General features: G+C 38.1%; 1 protein-coding gene across 1 annotated transcript in view; it reads left to right on the top strand.

The window, feature by feature from the left end:
• Positions 1-1,386: 1,386 nt before the first annotated feature.
• The window catches only part of ap2b1 (adaptor related protein complex 2 subunit beta 1), a 35,899-nt gene continuing 26,310 nt past the window's right edge, over positions 1,387-10,975 (top strand). The window contains exons 1-10 of the mRNA XM_016275555.1: positions 1,387-1,404; positions 2,293-2,398; positions 3,953-4,088; positions 4,203-4,448; positions 4,529-4,719; positions 7,345-7,566; positions 7,764-7,884; positions 9,300-9,395; positions 9,607-9,722; positions 10,680-10,845. Coding sequence (XP_016131041.1) covers positions 2,376-2,398; positions 3,953-4,088; positions 4,203-4,448; positions 4,529-4,719; positions 7,345-7,566; positions 7,764-7,884; positions 9,300-9,395; positions 9,607-9,722; positions 10,680-10,845 — 1,317 coding nt within the window. The 5' untranslated portion in view covers positions 1,387-1,404; positions 2,293-2,375. The remainder of the gene's footprint in view (positions 1,405-2,292; positions 2,399-3,952; positions 4,089-4,202; positions 4,449-4,528; positions 4,720-7,344; positions 7,567-7,763; positions 7,885-9,299; positions 9,396-9,606; positions 9,723-10,679; positions 10,846-10,975) is intronic.

Raw genomic sequence — 10,975 nt, 5'->3', positions numbered from 1 at the left:
GTTAGTTTTTGGTTCCCAGAACGTTATTCTAACGTAAATCTAACATTCCCAGAATGTTAGTTTTTGGTTCCCAGAACGTTATTCTAACGTAAATCTAACATTCCCAGAACGTTAGTTTTTGGTTTCCAGAATGTTATTCTAACGTTAATCTAACATTCCCAGAACGTTAGTTTTTGGTTCCCAGAACGTTATTCTAACGTAAATCTAACATTCCCAGAATGTTAGTTTTTGGTTCCCAGAACGTTATTCTAACGTTAATCTAACGTTCCCCTAACGTTAGTTTTTGGTTCCCAGAACGTTATTATAACGTTCCCCTAACCTCTTTACTCCGATATGATCACCCCGCTGTACATCAGTAATCATCCAGCACACACGTGACCCAGTATATTATAAGCGGTATGGGAATTATCTGTATGGACGCCTAATCAGTATTATAAAAAACACATCTTGTTTTTATCTATCGTTTAGGTAATAATCTGAGCACAACACTAAATAAAAAATTTCTTACCAACACACAAACCATTTACAATTGCTAAATTTTATGGCTAGTACTATGAAGTATGCCGAACCATGCTTGCCAGTACTCCAATAGTATTTTGTCTTGCCCCCCATAGTTAATGCAACTGCATAACAACTTAACTAAAGTCAAGCAGTTTGTCAGAAATCTAGAATCTCACCTGATGTGCCCCATGCTCCATCTAACCTGAGATCTTGTATGCACTTAACCCTGGACGCAGATTTGCAGAAACATACGCATTCACTTAATCTACTTGAGAAAATAATTTCAGAGTAAGAAAGAATAAAATCAAATGTAACAATTTATTATTAGTCAAGTAAATATGTATTATGCCAATTACATAGTCAAATCGGAGATATCAAATCAATATAAGACATCAAATTCTCAAAGAAAATATCCAAGAGTAAAAGATGCATACCTGACTTCAGGAAAATACATTTGAACACACTCCACACTATGGGCTCATCTGACTACAGAAGCGCCCTGATCTTCTTGCAACATTTCCTTAAGTACTCCGACCAAGACAAACATCCTCCAAATGAAGACAGGAACTAACAATTGGAATTTGCATTGATCAAGTCCTAGACTTGGAGAGTTTACACCTTTTGGGGACAGATGGTAATTTGCATGAAAGACACTGGGAGATGACACACCCTCTACAGTAAGCAATCATCTCTCTAAACTCTTAGGATCTGTGTTACCTTTTAGTCTACTTCTTGTAAGATTGAGCCCATTGTACCAGTCGCCCTGAGACGATTCAAATGATACCAAGCATGACTGTGAATATCACTTGCATTCATGTAGAACATTATATTATGCTATTGACCATCCTGAGTGAGTGAGCTGAGTGAAGGGAAGGAAGTGGATGAAAAGGAACAAATAAATAGGTGAGAAAGGAGTTTTCCCGCATTTTCTCTCAGTGAGATGTGGAAACAGATGCCTATATGTTAATACACTGTGTTTGTATATTGTCCGTATCTCAGAAGATCAAAGTGTCTGAGGTTCTTCAAGTCTTACACCGCCTTGGTTTGAATGGGCATGATGCCTCTGTTTGCACACTCTTTTCTGACACACGCGCAGTACCTTGATCTTTGTGGTTTGCATACAGGCACTTTGACACGCAACTGCACGTTTCCTTCTTTTTTGGGTTGAACTAATCCTTAAAGGGTGTATATTAATATTCATATTTTTATTACCTTTATTTTCAGCGTCATTTGAATTTTTAGTTTAAATGAATTAATTAATTAAAATCAAAATTTTATGTCTGCACCAATAGCCTCATGGCAGTGCGCCGACATATCGCGCCGTTGTGCTTCGGGCGTCCCCAGTTCGAGTCCCGACTCATGAACCTTTCCTGATCTCGCCCCCTTCTCTCTCTCCCACTTTGCTTTTTGTCATTTAAAAATGGCAACAACAAAAAAATCTTTAAAAAAATTAATAAAAGGTAAAGTTTAGAAACCAGATGTCCTGCCTTAGGCAATTGCACAGTGAAAATGATCCTATGGCAACGATATAACCAGTTTGAATGCAGATATCATACAGTTACAAAAATTATGATGATGTGACAAGTCTAGAATTTTAATATTTTAATCAATATTGTTGAGATTCTATCTTAAAAACTAAAAGGACAGATAAATATCTTAAGAATCTGTTGGAAAAGTTTATTTTGACTAAATATAGTGTGCTAGTGTGTAAAATAATTGTGAATAGAACTCGTTTCAGCCTCTGAATACCTCAGATCAGATGAGCACTGATCATATTACTCTCTGTTTCAGGTGAAATCTTTGAGCTGAAGGCCGAGCTGAACAATGAGAAGAAGGAAAAGAGAAAAGAGGCAGTGAAGAAAGTCATTGCAGCCATGACAGTGGGCAAGGATGTCAGGTTCTTTGACTCGCTTATCATCATTACACAATCAAATATGCAGTCTTACTGCCCATATTGTATAAAAGATGATTTAAGGGCCAGTGGTTCTCAAAGTGTGGGGCACACGAGTATTGCAGGGGGGGCGTGGGCCATCAGCAGAAAAAGAAAATAAATAAAACGGTAAACAACCAAAGGACGTAATTTAGAATGGGAGATGGATTGGGTTTGTGAAAGGGAAGAGAAAGCCATAGATGAAGTCGCGCTGACCCAGGGAGGTGCTGGTCATTCAAAAGCTAAATGCAGAAAATATGACAAAGCTTATCTTGCTCTCGGCTTCACTCACCGTGTCTATACCGGACGCTACAGTTGTCGCGTCGCGCCGCAACAGCTCTACACTGGTTGCGACAAAGCAAATGATCGCAAATCATTTTAACTTTGTGTCAGTACGTCATAAATAGAACAAGGCATCAGTTTAAAGGGGGTCATATGATGCGATTTAAATTTTTCCTTTCTCTTTGGAGTGTTACAAGCTCTTGGTGCATAAAGAAGATCTGTAAAGTTGCAAAGACTAAAGTCTCAAATCCAAAGAGTCAACCACTCCTACCTAAAACGGCTCGTTCTAACCAAGCGGCAACAAAAAGTGTTAAAGTTTTATAACTCATCCGTTTAAATTATATTAAGCCTTAAAGTTCTGCATAATTAAGGGCATGGCCACTTGAGTGACAGGTGGACCACGTGGGCGTGTGGAAGGCGCTGTGTGTTTCATTGTGAATTGAAACTACTTTGTTTGGCCTTCCAAAAGAGGACGATATCGCTTCGTCATGCCTGGAGCTGATCCGTGCTGGTCGCTAATGAAATACATCAACTTCATGCTGTGGATCGCCGGATCGGCTTTCACCGTGGACGAAGCGGAGTCCAGCCCGGGGTCGTCACATGTGGTTGCCACAAGCCCTCCGTCCTCCACTCACTCTAGGCCTCTGTCCTCCGCTCACTCTAACCCGCCATGTGTGACGCTGTGTTTCGTTGTGAAAGTGAAACTACTTTGTTTGGCCTTTGTAGTTTGTCGTTTGTAGTTTGTCATTTCTCCGATCACAAATGCAGACATGGTTTTATGTTTACGTGGTGCGATGCAATGCAGCGCGTAAAAAGACAGTATAAGTCATTATAATCCGTAATTATGTCCCCACTGGATGCAACGAATGCCTCGTTTATAATGGGTTTTAATGTTTTTGTCTCTTCGCTCCGGCCGGGACAAGGCATCACAATATGGTAAGGGGCGTAACATTTCCATCACACGCTTGAGGTATTCGGCCAATCACAGCGCACTGGATAGCTGGCCAATCAGAGCACACCTCGCTTTTCAGACCGATGAGCTTTGTAAAAATCGGTGCGTTTCAGAAAGGTGGGGCATTGAGGAGAATCAATAATGTACAGTATGTGGAAAATAATGTGTTTTTTTTTTACCTTAAACCGCATAAACATATTTCATTACACCAAATACACAAAATAATGTTCTTTTTAGCCACATCATGTGACCCCTTTAAGCTAATACCTTTTTACCTGCTTCTTTAGTTCCTTGTTTCCAGATGTGGTAAACTGCATGCAGACTGATAACCTGGAGCTGAAGAAACTGGTTTACCTGTACCTTATGAACTATGCCAAGAGTCAACCTGACATGGCCATCATGGCCGTTAACAGCTTTGTCAAGGTAAGAATTGCTGTTAAAGTTTGGTTCAAATTTGGACTTCACTGTACAATACATTGACTTTTTATTTTTGTGGAATTCCACCAGGAGGTCTGAAGTTGTTCTTTCTTTTTTTAGGACTGTGAGGATCCAAACCCTCTGATCCGAGCTCTGGCTGTGCGTACAATGGGCTGTATCCGTGTGGACAAGATCACTGAGTACCTGTGTGAGCCTCTGCGAAAGTGTCTGAAGGATGAAGACCCCTATGTGAGGAAGACCGCAGCAGTGTGTGTGGCCAAACTACATGACATCAACGCCCAGATGGTGGAGGACCAGGGCTTCTTGGATTCTCTCAGGGACCTGATTGCTGACTCCAACCCTATGGTTAGATACTTTTGATCTAATTGTCCTGTATGCATACTTCCCCATTCATAATACTTTACTAATATCTGATTTTGTCGTAGGTTGTGGCTAATGCAGTTGCTGCTCTGTCTGAGATCAGTGAGTCTCATCCCAACAGCAACCTTCTGGACCTGAATCCTCAAAACATCAATAAGCTCCTGACGGCCCTCAACGAATGCACTGAGTGGGGCCAGATCTTCATCCTGGACTGTCTCTCCAACTACAACCCCAAAGACGAGCGTGAGGCCCAGAGGTGAGGGCGGATAATAATCCTCGTAGTCAATGTGTTTCTTTGTCTCTACAGGTTTATGGAGATTATGGAGAGCGAATCAGTTTTTATTTTTTGTATCTTATGTTGTATCAGCAAGATATGAATTTCTCCACGTGTTTTATACCCTTTAGCCAAGGCTAAATTTATTTATATAGCACATTTTTCATACCTAGTTAAAATTTAAAATAGCAGTGTTTCCCCTGCCATTATATTAGGGGGGCGGCCCTCTTATTTACACGACGACATGTCATTTCTGTCTCTACATTACATGGTCGCGCTCTCTGCATCGCGTACAGCGGAGTTCCGCTCCGATTCACACACACAAGTGAGCACACTCCCACTATTTGTGAATATTAAGCCGCAAAACGACTATTTAAATATGAATTCTGCGTGTCTATGTGTTAATGAATGGCACAGATGCGCGGTTTTGTTTACTACTCGTACTGAAGCGTGCGTGAAGCTTGCGGTGATATTAATGTCTGCCATCTCACTAATGAGGACATAGATACATGAACAACATCTCCAGAACTGCTCTGAGAGTCACTTCATGAGCATTTGAAAGCCGACCTCATACATCATCCGCCCGGAGCTGCTTCCGTGTAGGACTGTTGGCGCAAGCTAGATTAAAGTGATTATTATGTTTTAATTATTTTAAATTATTATTATTACGTTCAGGTTATTTTTCTTACAAAAACGCATTGATTCACTACAGGATGCCTTTGTTCACCCCCCGGAGCTGTGTGAGACACTTTTTTTATGGATGGGCGCTAGGGATGCAATGATTATAGATTTTGTTGGTACGATTATTGTCTGAGGAATAATCACGGTTTTACGATTATGGCAATTATTATGCATTTATTCATTTCACAACATTACTAATGTATAAAATCACATGAACACTCTTTAGATATTAAAGTGTTATTTTTTTTTGCTGGTTTTGAAACAGAAATAACACAGTAACCAACAATACAGCACAAAATAATAATAAACAAAAGACAAAGAAAAGTCCATCTCTCCTATTGGAATTTTAAAAAGGTGACCTCTGCTCTGTAAACATCCATGACAGTATTTCTCTTTTGAAAATAACAAATGGAAATAGATCACAAAAGTATTTAATGTTTTCAGTTTGTACATACTTTACATTTCGTTTGGACCTGGTGTAGAGAATTTGGAAACATTGGTGAACGGTCATCAACTGTCATCCATACATATTCATTTTAATAATCTTTATAATAATTCATATGATTTTACATGTGGCCTGAGAAAATCATGTCTATTATTTTGGTTTGTGAGATTGTACACATGTACAAACATTCAGGATGACACAAAATTCTTCGACTTTATAAATAAATAAATAGATTAAATAGCCTACTGGAGAGACGCACAGATGCAGGTAGGCAACTGTCAACCTTTTTTAGTTTTGATGTAAATGTGGCAACCAGCATCTAAAATTTTAGGAAAACTGTGTCTCTTTAATGGTCTTAAGCTCTCTTTAATGGTCTGAAGCAGATTTGTAGATTACAGTTTTTTTTTTTCTCCTGCTACTATGAATTTGCATTACAAAAAAACCTGAAGTGGATTAGAAGCTTTAAAAAGCCTGTGTTGTCAGCATTGACAGGCGTGTCAGAGCAGTTTTCTAGCCAGTACATCTCAACAAGCTGATTCTTGTACTTGTGCTTGTCAAAGAAGATTAATTACATAGACCAGGCATATGATAACATTACAGTTTTTTTTTTAAAATTAGTGCTACTTCAGAGTGAGCGTATGTTACCATTAATTTAAATTCCTCACAAGCTTATTTTAAGATGATATTTCGTTAGAGCTGAGATTTTATTCACATGTTAGATATTTTCCTTTTCAGACTGTAATTAAGAGATAAACAGATTTGTTGGGGGATAAGCCTCTGAGAGAAAATGCCTTTTTTTTAGCTATAGCACTTCTTTGATTCTATTCATAGAATTCATATGTAATTTATATAGCAGCATGAATAACAGTTCAATACAGACCATACAAAGTGCTTATGAGTTGCTGCATAGATTATAACAGGAAATTCATGGAAAGATCAAACAGGAGAAATTGGTTTTTAATGCAGGGTTTGATTAAATCAATATTTGAACAAAACACATTGTTTCTTTGTCCGAATGTTTGCCCTCAGAGAAAATTATATTTTTGTTATACCCATATGTCAATGTTGTCAGGATGGCTGAAATCACGTGGTGAAATTTGCTATAACTAGCTATAAGAATTAAGTATATAGTTTTTTTTCTCAAAATGTCAGATGAAAGTAACATTAAGATTAAATCAAATAGGACCCAGGACAGAACCTTGAAGTACATCACACTTTATATTCCATTCTGTTCCATTTCATGCCAACTTTATTGAAACATTTTAAAATGATCCAAATCCAAGGTTGAAAACTTAAATCCATTTGTAGCAGGATTAATAGGGGTTTTGTCCTCCATGTTCAATCTAATGATGAACAATTTTGGCAGGAGTTGTGTCAATATTGTGAAAATATCAAGTTATTTTTCTGGGGAAAAAAAATAGTAAACCTATTCAGTATCAAATGCCAGAGCATCTTTCTGAACTCGCTTCTGTCTCTTTTAGTATCTGTGAGCGTGTAACCCCACGTCTCTCTCATGCTAACTCGGCTGTGGTGCTGTCAGCGGTGAAGGTACTGATGAAGTTTCTGGAGCTCCTGCCCAAAGACTCTGATTACTACAACACTCTTCTGAAGAAGCTCTCTCCTCCCCTCGTCACGCTGTTGTCTGGGGAACCTGAGGTTCAATATGTGGCCTTGAGGAACATAAACCTTATTGTGCAGAAACGGTTCGACTGCTGTCCTTATTTTTCAGTCTTATTAGTTGTTTTCTGTGGCACTAGTTTAAGAGTTGTGCTAATCACTCAGTGTCTTTACACATGAGCACATTCTGTATTGTCACTAGATGGCAATATTGTCCAGCTGTCTGTTTGCATAGGTATTCTAAATGTTTTGATCAAATGGTGATCGCTCTCTCTACCTGCAGGCCTGAGATTTTAAAGCAAGAGATCAAAGTGTTCTTTGTCAAGTACAATGACCCCATCTACGTCAAACTGGAGAAACTGGACATCATGATCCGCCTGGCCTCTCATGCCAACATTGCCCAGGTATTTCAAACGATGTTTGACTCTTAGCTTTAAAGTAGTGCTGTCAAATGATTAATCGTGATTAATCGCATCCAAAATAAAAGTTTTTGTTTACATAATATTTATTATGTATATGTATTATGTATATATAAATACACACAAACATACGTATATATTTTACAAATATTTACATGTGTATATATATTTATACTCATATATCATTTATATTATATATAAATATTTTATATATAAACAAAACATATTTTTCTTAAATATATACATGTGTGTGTATTTATATATACATAATAAATATACACAGTACAAACACACGTATTATGTAAACAAAAACTTTTATTTTGGATGCGATTGATTGTTTGACAGCACTACTTTAAAGACAATGTGAACAGGATATTCAACAAGAAAACTGTATCTCATGATTATGATCATGGTGTGAAGTAAACAAAGTAAGTTTGAGCATTTAAGAATCTGTAGTTCTGTAGTTGCAAAAGAAATCACACACATTTATCTTGTAGCCAGTGCTTTTCATTAGTAGGCAGAAGCAGCCAGCTAATCCACGACTTTAAACGTTTAAAAAAAATAGAGCTATTTCTCTAACTCTAATTAAATCTGCATTAATAAGATCATTATCTTCAATGATTTTCACTGTCATTTATGTAAATATAGCGATCACACTGTCATTTATGTAAATATAGCGATCTCTCTCTCTCTCATAGATCGGCTCTGTCCTAAATTACCTGTGATCCTAGCAAAAAAATGTAGCTAGGACATTGGCAGCAGTAATCTGAGATTTAGATTTCAGTAACAGGAAAATGTATCACTTTATTTCAAATGAAAAATTAAATGTTCGACTGAATGTTACATAAAAATGCAACATTAGTTAATGTACAATGTACATGTCTTTTTGTATGAGTATGCAAGACCTACATATGTACACTTTTTTTATATTGCACATTGCATTGCAAAGATAACAAATTAATCTTCGGTAAAGCGGCACTGTCAATTTCTCCTAATTGCATATTACTCAGAATTGTGCCTAAAATGAATATGGTCCCTTACACTTTCTATTCAGTGATGGTTTGTCATTGTGTTTAGCAAAAAACACATGCTTAAGCCCATTAAGCTCTGAGCTGCCTCGTGTAAAATGACAGCTCTGCTTACACTGCATCTGATGACAAATTACTTTGTTACATTTCATTCTAATAGACCTCTTTGCTGTTTTTCCATTTACTTGTATTAAGTCATTTAGCTATTTCCCCCACAAACATGTCCATTTGTTAGATGTTAACATCAGACTCTTCCCGAACTTTCCCCCCAAGCTTATAACGTTGTGAGGTCATTCAGCCTTTCATTTACTTCATTCTGAAGTATGATTAGTTTCTATAGAAATCCATTTAAAATGATGTTAATTTCTGTAGGTACTGGCTGAACTGAAAGAGTATGCTACTGAAGTGGATGTAGACTTTGTTCGGAAAGCCGTTCGAGCCATCGGCCGTTGTGCCATCAAAGTGGAGGTATGTTATTCAGCTCTATCTGTATGTATGTCACCTCATTCCATAGAGAAATGTCTTAAAATCTCTTCTTTTCTATAAGCAATATAGAATTTTCTTTTCTATATTGCTTTTTTCATTGTGTACCATGGATCAAGTGCTGTAGTGCTGTGATGAGTTTTGTCATTGTAATGTATAGCTGTGACTGAGTTTTCTCTTATATCTGTGTGTACAGCAATCAGCTGAGCGCTGTGTTAGCACCCTGCTGGACCTCATCCAGACTAAAGTCAATTACGTCGTGCAAGAGGCCATTGTGGTCATTAGGGACATCTTCCGCAAATACCCCAACAAGTCAGTTCATAGCTCTCATATGAATTTTTTTTTGTAAACTTTTAGTACTGAATGAAATCATGCTTGTCTTTTCACTGAGCTTGTCACAATGTTTTCTGGGATTGCAGTTTCTGTAAAGTGTACATTCTGTGCTGCCCTAGAATTAGACTAAAATGTGGTATCTTAGCATTATTAAGGAACCCACTTTTTGGAACAGTCTTCATGTGAGGAGCCGACCTGTGTACGCCGCACACTAGGTTTTGGAACTGAGTATATATTAGGGGCCATTTACACGACAATGTTTTCATCCAAAAACGGGGAAACTTTTTATGCGTTTTGACTGTTCGTTTACACGACAACGACGTTTTGGGGACTGAAAACGCATATTTTTGAAAACAGGTTTCAAAGTGCAAGTTTTTGAAAACGGCCCCGTTGTCGTTTCCGTGTAAACACCCAATACGGGAATCTTTGAAAACGGTGACGTCATGCACGTGCATAGTACGTGTTGGGTATGTAGACATGCGCAGTATGTGTTGATTTTAAAGGCAAGCCCGAACAAATGTACACAACAATGGCAGAGTATATGGTACTGTTGTTGCTGCTCAAGAGTTTGCTAACGCTTCTTCAGCAAAGTGTGGATTTGCTTCACCAATATTACAACCAACAGTGGAGATGCATCATATACAACATATAATCGTCACTTCCCTACAGGTACTGTTTACTAACAAGGTGACAGTGCCAACTACTGGCCTGGCATACGTAATACAGCGTTTTTGGCCATTTTCGCAGATAAAAATGCGAATCGTTTTGAAAACATTGTCGTGTATACGTGAAACTTTTTAAAAACGCAAGGGAAAAACGTTTCTGTTTTTGACTGCATCGTTGTCGTGTAAACGTAGCCTTAGTTTGTAAACTAATGTGGAATGAAAGAACATGTAACTAATGGGCAGCTAAAACACCTCTCTGTTGTCTGTGCAGGTATGAGAGCATAATTGCTACTCTGTGTGAAAACCTGGACTCTCTGGATGAGCCAGATGCTCGAGCTGCCATGATCTGGATTGTCGGCGAATATGCCGAGCGTATCGACAACGCTGATGAGCTCCTGGAGAGTTTCCTTGAGGGCTTCCATGATGAAAGCACTCAGGTTTGATATTGTTGTTTGGTTTATTTGGTTAGGGTTTTTTTTTGTGTGTGTGTGGTGTTTTTTGTTTTGTTTGGGTGTTTCTGTTATGGTTTGTGTTTTGTATACAGCATTTAGTTTGTGTAAAAGCAGG

Source organism: Sinocyclocheilus grahami, unplaced genomic scaffold, assembly GCF_001515645.1.
Source record: "Sinocyclocheilus grahami isolate Dianchi unplaced genomic scaffold, SAMN03320097.WGS_v1.1 scaffold95.1, whole genome shotgun sequence".
Classification (NCBI taxonomy): Eukaryota; Metazoa; Chordata; class Actinopteri; order Cypriniformes; family Cyprinidae; genus Sinocyclocheilus; species Sinocyclocheilus grahami.
This window is presented reverse-complemented; position numbering and strand designations above follow the sequence as displayed.